The sequence below is a fragment of the Henckelia pumila genome, chromosome 4 (assembly GCF_033568475.1).
Source record: "Henckelia pumila isolate YLH828 chromosome 4, ASM3356847v2, whole genome shotgun sequence".
Classification (NCBI taxonomy): domain Eukaryota; kingdom Viridiplantae; phylum Streptophyta; class Magnoliopsida; order Lamiales; family Gesneriaceae; genus Henckelia; species Henckelia pumila.
Genome location: NC_133123.1, coordinates 26,382,620 through 26,405,801, shown reverse-complemented (window position 1 = coordinate 26,405,801; position 23,182 = coordinate 26,382,620). Strand labels below are relative to the sequence as shown.

Below are 23,182 nucleotides of genomic sequence, written 5' to 3'. Positions count from 1 at the left end.
CGACACAACATTTACGCATTAATAAAATATATTATCCTTAATTGAGTATAAATTGTTGCAACTTGAAGGATAATCATTTGGTCCAACAAGATCACTCTCGCGTCCAAGATTTTGGCTTTAAATATCAGGTATTTGGAACAATCTCAGCAATATCATGGATAATACTCCTGATTTCCTGCACAATAGGACATGTCATTATGAACTTGAGATTCATCGTTTGCACATGCATCAAGATGCTACTATATTTCTCATAACAAATGTTTATGAGGAGTTTTCAATACCTCAATATTGGTAGAACAATTATCCAAATGTTTGTCATGTAATGTCTTGTGCACTACTTTGTCTAAGGTATAGGAGAAACACAATGATCAATATTACTCAATGAGCTCACATTTGTTGATGTCAATTGTCTCCCAGTGACTACAATTGGATAATAATTCAAACTTTCAAACTCATAAGTTGTTGAATCTGATTTTTTATCATCTATTACATTAATTTGTAAGACAAAGCATGTATTTCAACTCCATTAATCTCAAAGAAATGAGACTACGAAATCTGGAACAACACGTACACATTAATAGAATATGTTAGCATTAATCGAGAATAAATTGTTTCAACTTCAAGGACAATCATTTTTGGGCCATCAAGATCACTCTTTCATAACGGCTAAGATTTTCGCTCGAAATAAGCGGTATTTGGAACACTCTAAGAAAGATTAGGGATAATACGCTTGATTTTCGGCACAAGAAGACAGTGACCAATCTGCTTGAAATTACTATTTTGACCCTCACAATAAAAAAAAAATTAATAGCTTTATGACAGTGACCAATCAAAGGCTTTTATTACAATCTACCTCTCATTATCGAGTCTGTTGATACAATACATCTATCATTCACTCGTTTCTTCAATTTTTACCTTGTAAAAAAAAAAATTATTTTACAAAATGAAATTGAATATTGCACCACAATGTCTCTACGGCACAACACATGAGCTAAAAAAGTACAAATGTGTCTCAATTGAGCACATGACATTCTACTTCTCAGGATAAAATTTTTGGTCACTATGACCGACCTTCCCAAGTAATAGTAAATTTGTTTCAATTGTTTTCGATTCGAGATAATTTCAAATATATTTGGAACAACACAATATAGCACAATACATAAGAGTACACTACAACCAGAACTCAAATTAATATAAAATAACTGTGTGTTCCAAATAATCATGAAATCAAGCGTAAACCAACAATACTTCCATTGGAACATGTATATCTCCTCGAAGGTCTGTGCTGGAGCCAACTTCCATAACCGCTTTCTTCTGTGCAATTGTAAAGATGGAGTATATGTTGCTTTCTTGATTATGGAAGCACAATATTTTTTGTTATGTCGACAATAACTTCTCAACACCTAAATAAAAACAAAATAATTTATATTGAGGTTAGAAAGATAAAATAGTGTATGAAAATTTTAATAAAATTATAGAATAATAAATGATTTAGTATTATTAGCTTCACAAAATTATCTACTAAATGTTAAAAACAATAACATGATGACTCCCCATAAATAGTCGTTCAACTGCCTTGATAATCTCAGGATGTCTGTCCGAAAAAAAGTGAACTCGTCGAATAGAGTGCATTGATATGAAAGTAGAATACTTCTTAGATGATAGTGGAGATACGTATCGAAGAATCATGGTTTTTAATGAAATATCAGCACATTGTTCTCAGACTCGCAAAAATATCCATCAAGCTATATCCAATGAAGATTAAAATCACAAAATTATGTTTTTTTTACTTGTAGCGACCCAAAAAAAATATTACAAGAATCACTTATAGATTTCATTATCAAACTATTAAAAAAACTACATTCAATACAATAAGATCTAAATTGAAAATCATGCATTCATTCATATAACACATGACACACAAAAAAACATTACACAGTAACAAATTCAAGCAGCCCATTTTTATTTTAATGATAATAAATTATCAATATCTAAATCATAATGCAGCACTAAAACCATTATGATTCGGAATTAAATCGTTATAGTCGAGAACAATATGAAATTTCAGCTACTCTATCTCAAAATTGCAGTAAATGAGATTTATTCACACTCACAGACAGGAAAACTAGATATTGACCAAAAATCTGTACAATTCACATGATGACACAAAAATTTAACACAATCACTAAAACCATAACAAATATCAAAGAATCGCTCAAACATATTCCACAAAAACAACAAAAATAAGATAAACAATGAAGATCATGACTTTATTCATAACATATTCCACAACAACAACAAAAATCACAAAATCACACTTTTAGGCAGTAGATTTGAATACTATAAAGATCATTCATATAATATTTATAATTTAGTACTAAACGATAAAAATTGACAATAATATCGTTATAATCGAGAACAATTACTGTTGGAACACGCGTTCTCTGATCACACGGATGTGATATCCGGAGCAGCGGAAGTTTAAAAATTTTATTTTTCGATATGGAACGATTCCATATCGTGGGTATCAAATCCAAACGATTAAAATCTTGCAAGTAAAAATATAAATTCACAATTAAATATTTTTACCTCTTCAAGCTAAGGCTTGATTATGGACTTCAACAAAATTTAATCTGCTCTTCTTGTAAATCCCGGGAACCGATGACTTGCTCGATCAATCTCCGGAATTAGGTCCACGAACAGAAAAACTAAAACCTTCTAATTGATTGCACTAGAAATCAATCAGATGTTTATCAAAGAGAATAAACAGATTTGATCTGTCAATTCAAAATATAATTTTTCACAAAAATCACAGCATGAATTATCTCAAAAAGGAGAAGAGAATTTCGAAAATTCCCTTTAGAATATTATAAGTGATTTTCAAAAATTTCAAGGATGGAATACATCTAATTTTCGAACACTACACCTATATTTATAGATAATTTCTAGACTAGATTAAGTTATAATTATATTAGGACTCTAACTCCTTAGGGCCCATAATCCATAACTTAAGCCCAACAAGCCAAGCCTGTTATTATAGAAATTAATATAAAATTCATCATGACTCCGATTGATAAACTGATTTCACCAATGTGCACAGAAACCATTTCTGCATCTTTTAAAGTCAATATAATTTTTTTTGAATCCGAATTCAGTGATTTCCAAAAATGCTCATCCATATGTCATTTTAGGAAATTTCACTCCCTTTAGTTAAGAAGTCCAACTTCTCTTTCATTAAATTATTTCTTTAAATTTAACTATCTCAACGGGGTTTAGTAATCCATTACTTGTGTGACCCTCAATGGTTCAGGGATACAGCTAGTCGTGGGCTCACAACTCCTTGTGACTCGGAACAACAATTTCTGACTTACCCATCGAATCATGGTAAGAGCGCCTAGCAACATCGCCCCATGATTCCCTAGGTATCACTGATAGTGCCTGCAAGAACCAGTAGATTTTGGTTAGCGTACAGTACGGTCCTTTCATCCATATATCCCGATCGAATCAACAACCATTGGTGCATCGAGAGTCGTTCGAGATTCGATAACTATGCAATGCATCTTGAAGATAAAATAGTGACATCGTATGTGCTACTAGGAAACCGAGTAACCTAAAACACATCATGTACTCTGGCCAGAGATTCGTCACACTAATATCTCCTCAGATCGCATAGGATATCCACACTCGCAAGTATGTGGTGAATCCTTTACAACAAAGCATCGACTCCTATATGTGTCATAACTGTATCCAATCCCGACATCTGATGACCCCAATAGAGTCGGTAAATGAGTCAAAGTACAGTACTAGCATATAGAGTCTCAATGATGTTTCAAGTAGTAAGGACTAATGGTTTACAACCAAAATCGCGGAATTATCCACTCAAATAATAATAACCACGTGGAAAGTCCAAATAGGGTAGTTCGACCATTCATCATATGAATATCCATTTGCATGCTTTGAACATCTCCATGTCCATTACCAATGAAACGTGGTACTTGGCATCACAAATGCTAGTCTCAATCTCGAGCGATCCTTATCCTTATTAGCGGACGGCTCAATTGACTAGAAACTGTTTAGAATATACAGTGACTATAAGATGTGTTTCATAATAGTGATCTCTCTTTATTCACTATCTCATCTTACTTACACTATAGTATATTCAAGGTCTTTATCAAAACAACAATAGTATATCACAATATAACAATATGAAGAAAGATAAAGAAAATGCCATTAATTAATGTAAATTATATTAAACAAATATTGTTTATACATAGAGTCATAAAAGCCCTTAGCCACAAGTTGGCTAACCGGGCACCCACTCTTTCAATCTCCCACTTGCCCTAAAGCCAACTAGTCATACTACGTAATCTCATTGCTTCGCGATGTTTGTCAAACAATGGTCCTGGCAAAGGCTTAGTAAGTGGATCAGTGATATTGTCTGTAGAGGCCACTCTCTCGACACTGATGTCTCCTCTTTCTACAATCTCCCGGATGATGTGGTATTTCCTTAGTACGTGTTTGGATCTTTGATGAGACCTTGGTTTCTTTGCCTGAGAAACGGCACCAGTGTTGTCGCAGTACACCGGAATTGGACCAACAGCTTCAGGAATTACGCCCAACTCTTGGACGAAATTCCTCATCCAAACGGCCTCTTTAGCAGCAGCTGATGCTGCAATGTATTTTGCCTCAGTGGTGGAATCCGCTGTGGTGTCCTGCTTGAAACTCTTCCAAGGATAGCATCGCCATTGAGCATGAATACAAATCCAGAGGTTGACTTCGAGTCATCCACGTCGCTTTGGAAGCTAGAGTCGGTATAGCCTTCCAATTTCAATTCTCTTCCTCCATAAATCATGAATATATTCTTAGTCCTTCTCAAGTACTTAAGAATATCCTTCACGGCTTTCCAATGCATTTGACCGGGGTTGGCCTGATATCTGCTCGTGACACTCAGAGCAAAGGCTACATCCGATCTGGTAGATATCATCTCATACATAATACTACCTATGGCTGACGCATATGGTATGTGTGTCATTTTCTCTATCTCTTTGTCAGTCTTGGGATACATAGACTTGGATAGAGAAACTCCATGACACATAAGTAGATGTCCTCTCTTGGACTCATCCATTGAAAACCTTTTCAATATAGTGTCGATTGAGTCCTATCATTCTCTTAGATCTATCTCTATAGATCTGTATCCCTAGAATATAGGAGGCCTCACCCAAATCCTTCATCGAGAATCTATCTGATAACCATATCTTTGTTGACTGCAACATCCCTACATCATTCTCAATGAGTAGGATGTCATCAACATAAAGCACTAAGAACGTCACCGTATCCTTAACTACTTTCTTGTACACGCACGGTTCCTCCAGGTTTTTGATGAAACCAAAGTTCTTTATTGTTTCATCAAATTTTTGGTTCTAACTTTTTGATGCTTGTTTGAGACCATATATTGATCTTTGAAGTTTGCATACCTTATGCTCGCTTCCCATAGATGTGAATTCCTCGGGCTGCATCATATAAATCTCTTCCTTAATGTTTCCATTAAGAAATGCAGTCTTCACATCCATTTGACATATCTCATAGTCATACCAAGCTGCTATGGCAATAAGGATTCTTATGGACTTGAACATTGCAACTGGTGAAAAGGTTTCATCAGAGTCAACTCCTTGTCTTTGAGTATAACCTTTTGCTACCAATCGTGCCTTGTAGGTTAGTACCTTGCCATCAGGCCCAAGTTTTCTCTTGTAGATCCATTTACACCATATTGGAACAATTCCATCGGGAGGATCTACTAAAGACCAAACTTGGTTTGTATGCATCGAGTCTATTTCCGACTGCATAGCATCAAGCCATAAATTCGAATCCGCATCAGAAATTGCTTCCTTGAAGTTTCTTGGATCACATCCAATGTCGGGTTCACTTTGATCCCCTTCAAAAAGAAGACCATATTGAATAGGAGGTCTAGAAGTCCTCTCGGATCTCCTAGATGTAGGCGTGTCCACTGAAGGTTCTTGAGGTGTGAGATCGTTATTTTGTATCTCAGGTTCTTCTCGAATTTCTTCGAGTTCCATCATCTTGCCTTTCTTATCTAATAAAAACTCCTTCTCCATGAAGGTGACATTCCTCGAAACAAACAATTTTGTTTCAGTAGGATGATAGAAATAATATCCGATTGAATTCTTTGGATATCCTATAAAATAACATAAGGTAGATCGACTATCCAACTTATCTCCCACTGTCTGCTTCACGTAAGCAGGACATCCCCAAATCCTCAAGTACGAATACTTAGGAGCTTTGTCATTCCATAACTCGTATGGAGTTTTATTCACTGCTTTGGTGTGAACATTGTTCAACAACAACACCGCCGTTTCAAGTGCATAGCCCCAAAACGAAGGAGGGAGCTCAGTAAAGCTCATCATAGATCGAACCATGTCCAGCAAAGTTCGATTGCAACGCTTCGAGACACCATTCAGCTGAGGTGTCATAGGAGGAGTCCACTGAGAGAGAATCTCATTCTCTTTTAGATAGCTCAAAAACTCAGTACTTAAGTATTCTCCACCTCGATCCGATCGAAGTACTTTAATACTTCTACCTTGTTTGTTTTCTACTTCAGCCTTGAATTCTTTGAACTTTTCAAATGATTCAGACATATATTTCATTAAATATAAATATCCATACCTAGAATAATCATCAGTAAAGGTAATGAAGTAGGTGTGACCAAATTTAGTACCGATACTAAATGGTCCGCAAACATCTGTATGAATCAAATTCAACAGATTTTGACTACGCTCAGGCTTCCCTTTGAAAGGATATTTAGTCATTTTTCCTTTTAGGCAGGACTCACAAGTAGGTAGAGAGTTAATATCAGACATATCAAACATGCCCTCTCCCACTAGCTTGTTCATCCTCCTTGAAAAAATATGACCTAGCCTAGCATGCCAAAGGTTTGCCGGGTTTTGACTATCGTTTTTCCTTGTATTTGTTGTTACCGGTTTATCAACATAATTAATTGGAACGTCTTTTAATTTTAAGTTATATAGATCGTTTTCAAGTTGTCCATTTCCAATCAAACATTCATTCTTATAAATATTGCAAATCTCATTTACAAAATTACAAGAAAAATCATCTCTATCAAGCATAGAAACAGAAATAATGTTTTTAACTAAATCTGGCACAAATAAAACATCTCTCAAAAATAACTTAAAATTGTTCTGCAAAACTAAATAAACGTCTCCCACTGCTTTGGCTTCAACTCTGGAACCATTTCCGAGTCTCAGCTGGGTCTCACCCATCCTAAGCTTACGACTTCTTGTCATCACCTGCAAATCATTGCAAATGTGAGATCCATATCCGGTATCCAATACCCAAGAAGTAGTATTAAGTGAAACATTTATTTCAATGTAAAACATACCCTTTGCAGTTCGCAACTGCTCGAGATATTCCTTGCAGTTACGTTTCCAATGTCCGGATTTCTTGCAGTGATGGCAAACATCTCCAGATATGTTCACGTTTGAAGCTTTTGTCTTGCCCTTCTTCTGTGGTACAATTTTCTTGGGTGGGGCAGAATGTTTCTTACCCTTTCCACTTGGCCCCTTCTTGGAGTAAGAAGAGGAGCCAACCAAGAGTACCGGTTTTTCCTTCTTTAATGTGGCCTCATAAGACACAAGCATATTGACCATCTCTTCAAGGGTGGCCTCTATCTTGTTCATATTGAAGTTCACCACAAATTCGTCAAACGACGAAGGAAGAGAAAGAAGTAACAAGTCCGCGTTTAGTTCATGCTCCAATGTCAAATCGAGTGTTACCAACTTTTCAATGAGCCCAATCATGTGTACCCCATGCTCACGGACCGAAGTCCCATCTCGCATACGGCATGTCATGAGCTCTTTGACAGTGGCATACCTCTCCGACCTTGACTGAGCTCCAAAAAGTTCCTTGAGTTGCATGTGTATGTCAGCAGCATTCACGGCATCCTCAAATCGCCTCTGGAGTTCATCAGACATTGAAGCTTGCATATAGCATTTAGCCTTGATATCATGGTCCCAACATTGATCAAGTTTTGCCAATTCTTCCGAACTTATATTATCCGGTGCTTCCTTTGGAGGATTCTTTTCTAACACGTAGAAAATTTTCTCCGAGTTTAGAACAATCTTTAATTTACGGAACCATTCCGTATAGTTTGCGCCAGTCAATTTGTTTTGTTCGAGAATTGAGTATAGTGGATTTCGCGAATTCATTGTAATGAAATTATGACACCCGGAGCCAAAAAGTCCTAGGGCGGTACATGGTCCGCAATATGGGTGGTTAATATCTGAAAGATGGAAACCCCACCAAAGAATGGGCAACGGGTGACATGAATGAACCGATCCCACACCGGAATGAGAGGTACAAAAGATTTGATATGTACAACTCATATCAAGAAGGTGCAACTTCTTTTCGGAAGCTCATCACATAAGAACTCCAAAGTTAAGCGTGCTTGATTTGGAGCAATTATAGGATGGATGACCCCCTGGAAAGTTTTCCAGGGTGCGTGTGAGTGAGGACATAAGCACGCTGAAAAGATCCGTCTTGATACAGTGGGGCGTTACAAATGGTATCAGAGCCTGGCCTCTCCCAGTACGGTGTGGTTCGGAGACGAACCAAGCGGAAGCTGGTGGGCATGTGACACCCGGAGCCAAAAAATCCTAGAGCGGTACATGGTCCGCAATATGGGTGGTTAATACCTGAAAGATGGAAACTCCACCAAAGAATGGGCGACGGATGACATGAATAAACCGATCCCACACCGGAATGAGAGGTACAAAAGATTTGACATGTACAACTCATATCAAGAAGGTGCATCTTCTTTTCGGAAGCTCATCACATAAGAACTCCAAAGTTTAGCGTGCTTAACTTGGGGCAATTAAGGGATGGGTGACCCCCTGGAAAGTTTTCCAGGGTGCGTGTGAGTGAGGATATAAGCACGCTGAAAAGACCCGTCTTGATACAGTGGGGCGTTACAGAAATACTGAAAAGAAACAGACAATAATCAGTGATTATTTAATTAATTTAATAAGACATAAAATATGGCGAGATTTAATTTTATGAATTTCACTCCCACTATTTTAACGATTTCACTACCTCTAGCGAAAACGGGAAACTTGTTTCCTTAGTGGAAACATGGAGTCCAATTGACAAACTATAGTCCCGAATATATCGCCAATCATAATTTTCAAAAGGTAGAGCCCAATTTTTTCCAAAGCAATCCCCATGTTTTTAACTCATGTCCAATAAGGGCCCAATAATATGGCACCGTTTAATGTGACATGTCAAGATGACCCATCAATATTAAGTTGTGATGGACGGTCGCCATGTGGATCCCCAATAATATGAGCCAATCCCATGGGAGTTCCACCTAACTTACAACATGTGTCGATCCAATGTACAACTTTCCGACGAACGGGCCCCCTCAATAATATGAGCCGAACTGTGCCCGCGGGTAGCATCTCATACATTGATCGTTGATGAAAGGTAGGAACATTTAAACAATATTTAAATTCCCTTTTATTTATCTTGATATCAATTTTAAATCATATTTAAAATGAGGGATTTTTAATTTTGAAAATTGTCTCATCATGCAATATTTGTATGCTTGCGGGATTCATACAATTTAGTCTAAGCATGCATACAACAATAATATCATATATTATTTAAAGGATGATCGATCCCAATCACTAATCGACCCGTGGTTGCCAATCACGAGTCTAAGTCCAATCCTAGGTGATATGCAAGTATGCAATGCAATCCTATTACATTGAGCTTCTAATTTACATTTCTTCGGTCTTTATTGTCTGTTGGGCCCACCTTTGTCTTCAAATCTTTATCTCCCACTAAGTCTAATAAATTTACAATAAATTTTGATGACAAGTAGGGATACATATTTAAGGGTGGGAACGGGCCATAAACCAGGCCCACTTTTTATTACAAATGACAATTCAAATTGGGCCATAAACCAAGCCCATTAATAAAATCCAACAACAATAAAACCAAATGTAAACAACCTAGCATACACCTATAATATTGGTCATGACAATCGATCATCCTTTTATCCGATAATTAATTCAATAATTAAATAATTGGATAACATGCAATGACATCATAATTAAAAAGATAAAATCAAATTTTATCTTATCCTTTCATAAGATCATATCTTATCATCAATTGTACCAAAATAATTAATTTTATAAAATCTAATTCAATGGATAAAATTTATAAATTTTCCAAAAATTCAAATTTATCCAAAAATCAATTTTAAAAATTTCAGACTCAAACAATTTGATCCGATGCCTCGTGAACCAATCAAAAACAATTTTCGATCGGACAAAAAACTAAAATTTCAAAAATTTCAAAAAAATCCAAAAAATCAAATTTTAAAATTTCCGGACTGCCCGGGACATTCCCGGGCAGCCCCGCCTCCACGTGGGATAGGGCTGCCCACGTGGAGGTGGGCAGCGCCGTGCGCTGCCCCTGAGAAGCGATTAAATCGCTGCCCGATTGCCCTTGTTTTCCTTCAAATTTAATTTTAAAAATTTTTCGTTTTGTTTCAAAAATCCGAGGCTAAAAATTTTGTACAATCGATTAATTTTAATCGTTTGATCAAAGTTTACAACCTGGCTCTGATACCACTGTTGGAACACGCGTTCTCTGATCACACGGATGTGATACCCGGAGCAGCGGAAGTTTAAAAATTTTATTTTTTGATATGGAACGATTCCATATCGTGGGTATCAAATCCAAACGATTAAAATCTTGCAAGTCAAAATATAAATTCACAATTAAATATTTTTACCTCTTCAAGCTAAGGCTTGATTATGGACTTCAACAGAATTTAATCTGCTCTTCTTGTAAATCCCGGGAACCGATGACTTGCTCGATCAATCTTCGGAATTAGGTCCACGAACAGAAAAACTAAAACCTTCTGATTGATTGCACTAGAAATCAATCAGATGTTTATCGAAGAGAATAAACATATTTGATCTGTCAATTCAGAATGTAATTTTTCACAAAAATCACAGCCTAAATTATCTCAAAAAGGAGAAGAGAATTTCGAAAATTCCCTTTAGAATATTATAAGTGATTTTCGAAAATTTCAAGGATGGAATACATCTAATTTTCGAACACTACACCTATATTTATAGATAATTTCTAGACTAGATTAAGTTATAATTATATTAGGACTCTAACTCCTTAGGACCCATAATCCATAACTTAAGCCCAACAAGCCAAGCCTGTTATTATAGAAATTAATATAAAATTTATCATGACTCCTATTGATAAACTGATTTCACCAATGTGCACAGAAACCATTTCTGCATCTTTTAAAGTCAAGATAATTTTTCTGAATCCGAATTCAGTAATTTCCAAAAATGCCCATCCATATGTCATTTTAGAAAATTCCACTCCCTTTAGTTAAGAAGTCCAACTTTTCTTTCATTAAATTTAACTCTTTAAATTTAACTATCTCAACGGGGTTTAGTAATCCATTACTTGTGTGACCCTCAATGGTTCAGGGATACAGCTAGCCGTGGGCTCATAACTCTTTGTGACTCGGAACAACAATTTTCGACTTACCCATGGAATCATGGTAAGAGCGCCTAGCAACATCGCCCCATGATTCCCTAGGTATCACTGATAGTGCCTGCAAGAACCAGTAGATTTTGGTTAGCGTACAGTACGGTCACTTCATCCATATATCCCGATCGAATCAACAACCATTGGCGCATCGAGAGTCGTTCGAGATTTGATAACTATGCAATGCATCTTGAAGATCAAATAGTGACATCGCATGTGCTACTAGGAAACCGAGTAACCTAAAACACATCATGTACTCTGGCCAGAGATTCGTCACACTAATATCTCCTCAGATCGCATAGGATATCCACACTCGCAAGTATGTGGTGAATCCTTGACAACAAAGCATCGATTCCTATATGTGTCGTAACTGTACCCAATCCCGACACCTGATGACCCCAATAGAGTCGATAAACGAGTCAAAGTACAGTACTAGCATATAGAGTCTCAATGATGTTTCAAGTAGTAAGGACTAATGGTGTACAACCAAAACCGCGGACTTATCCACTCAAATAATAATAACCACTTGGAAAGTCCGAATAGAGTAGTTCGATCATTCATCATATGAATATCCATTTGCATGCTTTGAACATCTCCATGTCCATTACCAATGAAACGTGGTACTTGGCATCACAAATGCTAGTCTTAATCTCGAGCGATCCTTATCCTTATTAGCGGACGGCTCAATTGACTAGGAACTGTTTAGAATATACAGTGATTATAAGATGTGTTTCATAATAGTGATCTCTCTTTATTCACTATCTCATCTTACTTACACTATAGTATATTCAAGGTCTTTATCAAAACAACAATAGTATATCACAATATAACAATATGAAGAAAGATAAAGAAAATGCCATTAATTAATATAAATTATATTAAACAAAGATTGTTTATACATAGAGTCATAAAAGCCCTTAGCCACAAGTTGGCTAACCGGGCACCCACTCTTTCAATTACGAATTTCAAATAATCAATCCACAATTGGTTGAAATGAACACAGACTCACTCATATACATAAAACTTAAATATTGTCCATCAAATCTGTATAATTCATGTGATGTATGGAACTTCAACATAACTACAACACAACATACACAAGTAGACAACCCTCAAAGAATAACTGAATTGGAAAAGAGAAAAAAAAAAAAAAAAAAAACCTCAATCATCAAGACGGAATTTTATATAAAAAATTTCTTAATTTTTCATAAAAAAATTATACTTTAAACTTGTTGGTTCGATGTTGTTTTTTCGCAAAGAATTCTAAATATAATGCTTCTTGGCTTTAAACTCTTTTCGCCTCAATTTGTTGCACCAAATGTCGACACAGATATGTAGATCGTCGTTGATTTATCCGTAAGTGTTCAAGGAGAAAAAGATTGGGGAAACGTTGGATTGGAAAGAGAAAAAAACTATTATTAAATATTGATTTATTGTTCAAATGAGTATTATTGAGTTTTTTTCAAAGTTGAGGGCAATTTCATAATTTAGCCTCAATTAGGGAGTTCAAACACATGTTAGGCTTTTTTCAGGAAGTTGTCGTTTTCATAATCACTAGAAAAAACACCAAATAACCTTTACATGTCTACATAGTCAAATTTATCCAATTAGCTATTTTGGCTGATAAAGTTGAGTAAATTTGCTTTAAATTCTCAAATCCAAATATAACTTTGAATTCAGTCCTAACAAAAAAAAATATGTTTGAACTCTCTGATTTATAACAAAATATTTTTGCACTCTCTGGACCCACATGTTTTAAATTTCATATAATTATGATAATAAATCATAAATTAGTGCAATCACGGGAACTGGAAGAGTGAATTATGAGGCAATGATTCACCTTAAGAACATTAAAAATATGGCGTTGATATTTTCCTAAGTCTACATGCCTTTATCACGGGTAGATTGTTATCAACTAAAACCTAAAAAACAAAACAAATGTGAGACAATTTTGCAAAAATCGGGTTCATATATCCATAGTTGTCATCCGCACAACCCACAACACTCGATCTCTTCTAATGAAAACAAATTGAAACAATCATGAAGTAACTTTCCATATTATTTGTTGAAGATATCAAACATGTTTACATGAAATGCACAAAATCTATGCTCCGTCAGGGAAGCGTCGCCCATAGCCTCCGATTATTCTCGAAAAAGGCTACCGGTTATTCGCCAAAAAAAAAAGGTATATTGCTCAAAGTGGAACCAAACAGAGCAAAGGGAGTTTGTGCCGCACAATGGCAGAAATGGAGCCCAACCACAAGAATATTGGTGCATACTATAACTCCTGGTCCGTGGAAAAAAAAAAAGGAAGGAATTTCAAGACTCATGCCAAATTGACATATATCAGAAACCATGGAAATTTTGATGTCTACGCCGATCAAAATTCAGTATCCTATCACTATTTAAAGGTTTCAATGTTCGTTCTACTTCAATCTCAGATTGAAGTGAATAATGAAGCCTCTTTAGATGTCCAGCACACTTGTTGTGTTCCGCAGGAACGGTATTACGGTTCTGTTCACCATGATCAAACTTCCGATCATATGGAGATTGCCACTTAGCTTGCAAAAAAGCATAGGATCTCCAGGGAGGGAGAGGCATTGAGTTTTGTTTCAAAGAAAATTTAGCAGCTTCAACCATTACTTGAAGAAATTGTTTAAGCTTAGTATAAGAGCCCACATAAATTACTGGAAGCGAATTCAAAATCTTATCATAGGAATCAACAGCTCTAGCAATCTCAAAGTGACTTCTGAAGTCAATATCCACAATCAAACGATCTGTGCTCCCCATCTCGTTGTATCGGACTACATCAATGTATTCATGATCCCCTGCAAATCAAACCAGAAAAGCTAACTCAATGTACCTACCAAGTAAAAATCCTCAACCAATTCCACCACTCCCGATTGACCAATTATTGTTGCCACAAAAATATAAATGAATTTCCAAAGAAAAAGCAACAATATATCAAAGAAATGCTGAGAGCCTTTTTCATCATCACTCAGCTGAAAATAACCGTGATAAAGGATAACATTACCTCCAGGAACCCTGGAATTCCGTTGCCACTGGGATATGCACACACCAGCATCATAACCTGAAAGCCTCAGAAGCTTTACCAGGGAGTACCTGACACAGCTATCATTGCAGAGACCTAAATGTGTAAAGTAAAGGTCTCTTTCATTAATTGATAGAGCAAGAGAATGGACCACCGAAAACAAGTCAGTTTCAAATTGATCCATCACCAACCTAAGATACTGCAGAATCCAAGCAAACTAATTAGGCAAGTGTAGACAAACTAGTAAAAATTAAAATATTGTTGCAAGAATACAAGGAGTTCAACCATAGAGACCAAGTGATGACACTAATATGTGGGATATAATTCAAAGAATCATTAAAAACAATGACAATTTTAACAAAATAAGGCACAACCAAACGGGCACAGAGGCACTTAGTAGTTTGTCTTTCATACCAGGAAAAAAAAACAAAAATATATGCAGAAACCACATAACATGAGAAAAGAAGAAAGGTAAAAATAAAATCACATAGAAAGATAAGAAAAAACATGTTGTAAAGAAAACAAGTCACTTGAAACACTTGATCAGGGGTTATCAAGATCATCAAATCCTCTATACACCCAATTAACCTAGGAAACAACAAACACTCGTTCATAATAATGCCTAAATACGGACTCTATATGGATAGGCATCAAGTTAGATTAAATTCTAACATACAATGAGCACCGTCCATCTACAAGGCTTTGTTCGATCATCCAAGCTGGCTAGACCGACACCATTCAAAATTTAAAAGCTGAAACAATTTTTCACATTTCAAACGGTGCGGAAAATAAAATGGGGTAGACAAATTGGTCCAACATAGAACACGCAGATGTGCAATTAGAAAAAGAGCAACACGAATAACTCATAATTTGGTTTCAATGAAACTATTTCACCAAACTGATACACCATGGAAGCAAAGACTGATGTTTGCACCAGCTTAAATTATTCCTTATTCCATGGAAGCAATTCTTAATAATAGTACAAATGCTGCATTCAATACTTAATTCCGAACAAAAACCCATAATCTTCGTTCACCAATATCTTAATGCCCGGGAAGTTAATGGGGGAGTTACGCTAAGACAACGATCCAAATCCAAATTCTCATTTTCATTTCTAAGCACCAATTTTTTTTAGAACTATCCCGAAGTAAATATACTTGACTTCCTTTCTGGGCATTAGAAATATAGAGAAAGAGAATATTACCAATATTTTATCAGCGAGCTGAACAAGTTCATGGAGGGCGGAATCGCTGTCACTGCTGTATCTAGATTTTTTCCCGCCACCATTCCCATTCTCCATAAACTCACTCACCATCATCGCCAAATCATGCTCGCTGTCATAGCTCACAATAACACCACCTCCTCTTCCGTCCACCATCTGGTTCGCCCACACACCAGAAGCAGCCCTAACCCCATAGTTCATTCCCCAACAACCACCAACACCGATGATGCCTCAAACGTTACCCGAAAACCAAAATTGAATATTCTGCTGTCTCAGCCTTTCTTCGATTCGAAAATTCAATGCTTGATAACAAATCAAAATTTGCGAACTCGAAACATACACAATAATCAACAATTTTAAAACAAATTGAACCTGGATTTGCATTAATCAAATTCGAAATTTCTATATTTTATAAAACTGTCAAAAAACTCAACCATTTGATTATTAACAATGATAAAAAAAAATGAAACACAACACAACTTTCAGCAGAAATGGCGGCCGTTGCTGAAATTTATTGCCAAAAAATCACACTTCATTTCGGGAAAAAATATAAACACAGATCCAAACATCCTATTTCTTCCGAAACAATCAAATAGTCAATTAATTATTATCAATCATCGAAATTGACGACCCAAAAAAGAGAAATTCAATTTGGCCAGCCCATGAACATCAAGGGACGAATTGAAGACAAGAGAGTAACGGCAGGTGAAGTTCATATATAACGGAGAGGGATCACGGGCGAAATGACGAAAATGTCCTCGGAGCGGTTTCGTAATGACCAAGTAATATTTCGTGACCTGTCACGAGAAACGCGGGAAACTGGATAAGCCTAAATTTCATTGTTATCACTTATGGGAGTCATTGAACATGGACTCTTCGCCGTTCCACGTACATTATGGTAGAAGACCGAATATTTGGTACCCATTAATTACCTTCACAAAAATGATTGATTCTCAAAATTTTTGGGGAAATGAAATCACTCAAATAGTGTGGAGAGTTATTTAAAAAAAAAAAAAAATTTGGGCCAATATCATGGCACCTTTTAAAATGAATTTGGACCAATATCATGACACTTAAACTTCCCAGTCAAGGAAAAACCATGGAACAACTTTGGTCAAAAATTGTATCCTTTCAATTGACTTAGCATAGTTTGCATGATATTACGTTAATCCGTGAGTTTATTTAATGTGCATCGAAAAGTAAAAAAATATATATAATCAAAAAATATATGCGGGACCATAATATTCTTATAATTAGGTAAATCTAGAGTGTTATAATAATCGACAGCGACAACAATATAATGAATTCTTATAATTAGGTAAACTCATGGAACTTCTTTGGTAAAAAATTGTATCCTCTAGTCTCCAACCGGTGACTCCAATTCATTTTTAGTGTAGTTTGCATAATATTACGTTAATCTGCGAAAGTTTATTTAATGCGAATCGAAAAGTTAAAAAAAAAATATATAATGACAAAATATATGGGTCCATAATACAGCGACGACAATGTAATGACTTCTTAAAATTAGGTAAACTCGAGTATTATCATAGTCGATAGCTCAGATTACACTACTTTCGTCGTATTTTTCAATGTTCATTATTCCGATTGGAAGATTTATTGCTAAATAGAAAGAGTATACAATTGACAGAGGAGATACAACATTCTTCCTATCCATCTATCGACACGACAGATCGTAAATGAAAGACTAATACAAGTTAAATGTTCTCTATGTCCTCCTCCCTTTACCTAGCTAGCTTTTCACGTCGTCTTCAATTACATCGGGATCAATTCTCTTAACAGCTTCCAAATGTTTTCTCAACATTCCGATTTCTTTTATGTAATAATGGATTCTGTCGATCATCAGAGCCAGAAATAGACCAAATCCTGCATAAATATATGTAAATAATTAATAAGCGCATAGAACATCAAACGATGCAACGCAAAATGTATGGCGATCGGCGATTGGCGAGTGGGCTTACTTTCCTAAACTTTTAGGAAAACTTGGCATGTTTTTCTAATATATATAAAAATAAAAAGACTTCAAAAAAACACCAAATTATTATTAATCGTGTACAACAGCGGAAACAAAAATTTTCCCATGAGGGGGTGAAACCACGTCTAGAGAACTTTACTAGGAGGGATTAACGAAATTATAGTGTCATGAGTTTGAGGAGATATTTGAGAAAAATGGATTTGTTCAAACATTTTCTATAAAAAAATATACTCTCCAAGTGATTTTTTTTATTTTTTATTTTTTACAGCAAACTTGCAATCTTTGTATTTTTTATTTCACCATTTATTTTTTTTATTTTTTCGCTACAGAAACTGAACTATACAAGCACGTAACGTGTACGTCTGAGTATTAGTGTGTATATATATATTAGCCTAACATAAACAAAAATTTGGTAAGTTTGGAATATGACCAAGTTCAGAAATTGCAATAAAGACACATCATTAATTTCTATAATTATGATATTATTTTATTTTAATATATAAACACGTGCTCCAAAATACTAGTGCATGTATTGATTGGAGATGAATTTAAAGTTAAGCTTTTTTTTTCCCTGAAATGTTAAAGTTAAGTTATTATTTAAATGAAAATACTACAATGACGACAATATATTTTACCTAAATCTAAAACGTATGTGTCCTAAAAAATATGAAACATCTCCTACGAATTCCCTCTGACTCCGCCGTCGGCAGACTGAAATTAATATCTTAAACAAAAATAATTGTCGGAAAAAGTAGAGAGACTACCCTGGATGAGTCTTCCATAGTTAAACATACTTCCTAAATATGGAATATTGAAATATATAAACGGGTGTCCTAACAGGTGGCATTAATGTAAAATTATGATGATGCCTTTTATTTCATGTTTTTTTTAACAGGATACAAAATATTCAATTTTATTCTACACAACAAAAGATGTGTGAATGTTTCCTCTAGTAATTGGATATTATAACATTTGAAGCCTTAATTAGTTATACCTCTTTGTTTATATAATATATGTTTTTAACTCAAGTATTTCAAATTAAATGAGTAGAGTTTAAACCATTATTTTTCATAAATATTTTTTTTTATCATTTCTATATCATAACAAAAAAAAACATTCATTTTCATTCAAACTGACATAATGGCCCCGTTTGGATTTGGTAGACATTTTTTAAAAAAAGCACTTTTTTAAGCTATAATTTTTTGCTTTTGAAAAAGCTCTAATTTTGACTTAAAAAAGTGCTTATTTAAGCACTTTTTTGGTCAGCCAAACACTTTATTAAATGAAAAGCACTTAAAAAAATGCTTTTTTGGCCTGGCTTTTGAAACCAAACGGGGCCAATAACGAAATATTCATATCATATGCATTTCATTCGGAGGAAAATTATTTTTTTGGTCCATTAACTTTTTTGATGTGTGTTTTAGTACAATAACTTTTTATTTTCAGTGTTTTTTGGTTTAACTGTATACGTGTCAGCTTCTGATTGATCCACATCATCATTTTGGACCAATCAGAAGCTGACACGTATGCAGTTGAACAAAAAAATACAAAAAATGCAAAGTTAGTGTACCAAAACCCACATAAAAAAAGTTAATGAACAAAAATCAAAACATAAACAAGTTAATGGATAAAAAAATTATTTTCCTAATCAATCAAACAAGAAGTTATATATATTAAAAAAAAACTATAAAATCAGTATATATATATATATATATATATATATATATAATATTCACTACGTACGTACCTAGAAGAGATGCCTGGAGGAGATAATTGGCCAAGAGGACCTGATCCGTGGGATTAGCAGCGAGAGCTGCATCCTCCGATTGACTCCGCATATTACTTATACTAACCAACATCGACACCAGGATCACGAAAAGAGTCCCTCCGGCGGTGGACGCCACCACCGGCCCCCTCCCCTGCTTCGTCCGGTCGAGTACCATCACCACCGCCCCCCGCAGCGGTGTACGGAACAGAAGCAGCAGGATCACCGCCACTTCTCCCGATACCAACGCGTACAGAGGCTGAATCATTTTTTTGGCTAGCTTCTTCAATTTTTCTCGGATTTCTCCGCCTTTGCTGGTAAAATTTTGCCAGGGGTTGTTGAGATTTGTTTATATAAATGATGTAATGTATAGCGGAAAAAAGGCTCCTTAATGGGGCATATTTAATGAGAAAACATGGAGGGGACACGTGGCGCTCGATCGGTGGCTGATTGTACGAGGAAGATGGCCACGTGGCTCGGCGGAGAAGCTTGCTGATTTCAATTTTCGCCTCTATTCGGTTAGTACTTACTAAATACTACACCAACAAACTCAGTTAAAAAAGAGTTATTATAAATATTTTTTTATATGACGAATTTATTTGATTACGGTCAACAAGATGAATATTATTTAATTAAATTTTATTTTTATAAGAAATATGATCAGATCAAATGAGTGAAACACGACGATTTTTTTTATGTTATTAACTTTATGTTTGCTCAATTGAAAAATTACTCTTTAAATTACTAAATTATTAAGTTATCAATTAATTAACATCTCGATATTTAAATTAATAAAACTTTATGATATCAACTTTATCGTTTAAGAGGTTTTACACCCAAAGTCTCACGAGAGCCCGATATCTTATGAGTTTTTTTTTTTAGAATTATCTAACGAGTTATCACTACTTTTAAGTTAAATTTTTTTTTTTTTAAGGTAGGAACAACTTCATTAATTTTGACAAATCTTGGCTTACAATATCCAGAAGCCATTTTGGAAAAGGGCCATCACCCCAATATATAATAAACTTAAAAAAAGAGCAAATTTTCTTTGTGAGCTACTGTGTGCCGCTAAGTTCGCCGATCTCGCATATGAATCATATGATGAATTGAGATGAAGCTTTCTGAATCCATCAAAGAGCGTATTTCAAGTGCCACAACTCCTTCGGTGCTGCTATCAACTTATGGAGAAAGAATAGCCCTCATCGCATCCATTGAGTCCGAGTACATATATACTTGCTCGAATCCCATCCTCAAGCACAAATCCATCCCATACCTAATAGCATGCAGTTATGCACTCTTAACTGAGCTCGGATACCTAATACAACAAGCAGTTGCACCTCGAATTAACCCTTGAGCATCCCGCACCACAGTCCCAACACTATACCTATTCCACTTAACATCAAAATTAGCCGCATCCACATCCAATTTTAAGCCACCCGACATCGGAGGTTTCCAAGCAGAACTAAGAGAATTATGAACATCATCCTCCACAACATCACATAAAGAAATGTTCTTTTGATACATCTCCAACAATTTAAAAATCCAACTCATATTACTATCAAGCATCACCAAAGAATCATTATGTGAAATCTTACAAATATCCCTCCAGATTGCCCATGTTAGCATCACAAATAATTCAAACTCCCCTTGAGTTAATACCTTGGAAAAGTAATAAGCATAATCAAAAAAGGAAGCTTCACGATTTTCCTTTAAGATAGACCAAAACGACGTATTTTTCCAAACCTTACTAATAGATTTACAAAACAGCATGCAATGTCTAGTAGATGCAAAGACACATTTACACAAAGAGCACATACCATCCGTGGGCACATGATGCGTCAATATATTTGCCGCGGTGGGAATAATATTCTTCGAAGCACCACATGAAAAAGATACGAATTTTTGGAGGAACGCGCAATTTCTATACCAGTTTCCACCAAGAGATATCAGGGTGCTGAGATTGAGAAGCTGGAGGTGTTAAGCTGTTTGTTTCCAAGTGATATCCCTCTTTGACCGTGTACTTCCCACTCTTGCTGCCCAGCCATATTTGAATGTCTACACCGCCCCTTTGATTTTAAAGAATGTTTAAAATCGCTTCTGTTTCATGGATAGGAAATATTGATCTCACGTACTCTTTATTCCATTGCCCCTCATTTGTAATCAACTCCTCCACTTTTATATAGACCGATGATTTATTCAGACAGCTCGTAAAAGATGGGATCCACGGAATCCAAGGATCTGTTTTAGCTAAAATATTTTGTCCATTATCCACACGCTAGTACAGTCCCTGCTTAATGAGATTACGACTCCACAAAAGCAATCTCCAAATATAAGAAGGTTTTGACCCCAGCGGCCAATATAGAGCCCGTTTGGAAATAAAAGTTATTGGCTTAAAAAAGCACTTAAATACGTTCAGGTTTTTAAAGTGTTTTTATTAAAAAAAAAATAGAAGTAGTTTTAGTGTTTGGATAAATGTTAAAAAAGTGATTTTTTAAATTAAAACATAAGTAGAAACCAAAAAACCAAAATTTTTTGCTTTTAAAAAAGCACTTATTTGGGCAAATAAGTGCTTTTTTAAAAACGTTTATTGTAAACAAACACATGATTTTTTAATAAAAGCACTTATTTTAAAAAATAAGTGTTTTTCTTAAAATGTCTACGGTTCCCAAACGGGCTCATAATGTTTGAGTTTTTAAAGTATCTACTTTTAAGAACTCTTGTCATCAAAGAATCCGACGCATTTGGTAAACTCTCGAACTAACGCAATAGTCTGCAATTACGCTAGTCAGGTAAATCACATTGAGCAAATCCTGTGCAACAAGCAGGGGCGGCCCTAAGTTAGGGCGGGCCAGACGACCGTTCAGGGCCCTACCTTGAGACAGCCCCCAATTAATTTTAAAAAATTAGTATTAAAATTAATATCCAAAAAATTTTAATTAATAAATAATGATATAACAAAATAAAGAAGTTGTGAATAACATTCATGACAACAAAACTCTTGTTTCAAATGAGTTATATCACCACAAACTCTCATCGTTCACTAACTCTATTCAACTTCTATCTCATTTTCCCATGCGGCCATCCAACCAATTTAATCCAAACATGAAAATTTCTCGGAGACCACCATTGCATCATATGTAGACATATCGTCAAGTTTTTCTTACTTATTATGCAATTAAACCATGTTGACTAATAAGAATGCAAGTTATGAAATTGAGTAATTTTACAAAAGTTAGCATTTTTCTTTTAAGTTTTTTCATTTATTAATGGATTGTTGCATCATTAATGTATTAATTTATATTAGGTACACTAATTTATTATTTTCTCATATATATATATATATATATATATATATATATATATATTGTTCGTTTTTTTACTTCATTATTTAGTACTATTTTACATTGTTTACGATTTTAGTTAAATAGTTTCATTCTTGTACAAATATTCATCATAAATGTCAAAAATGATGACTTTGTTTTAACAAAATGTGAAAAGAATGAATTTTAAATAATATTGGTTGTTGAACAAGTTATT

At 35.1% G+C, this 23,182-nt stretch overlaps 1 protein-coding gene across 2 annotated transcripts; it reads right to left on the bottom strand.

The window, feature by feature from the left end:
- Positions 1-13,654: 13,654 nt before the first annotated feature.
- LOC140865312 (uncharacterized) lies at positions 13,655-16,556 on the bottom strand. 2 transcript variants are annotated; one of them, XM_073269911.1, is made up of 4 exons: positions 15,870-16,556; positions 14,737-14,761; positions 14,648-14,704; positions 13,655-14,441 (listed from the first exon to the last, which is right to left on the bottom strand). In XM_073269911.1, exons 1-4 carry the CDS (start codon positions 16,086-16,088, stop codon positions 13,960-13,962), a joined length of 783 nt encoding a protein of 260 aa, XP_073126012.1. In that variant the 5' UTR covers positions 16,089-16,556; the 3' UTR covers positions 13,655-13,959. The 2 variants fall into 2 exon arrangements, with proteins under 2 accessions (XP_073126012.1, XP_073126011.1); XM_073269910.1 differs by having other exon boundaries at positions 14,648-14,864.
- Between the last annotated feature and the right edge of the window lie 6,626 nt (positions 16,557-23,182).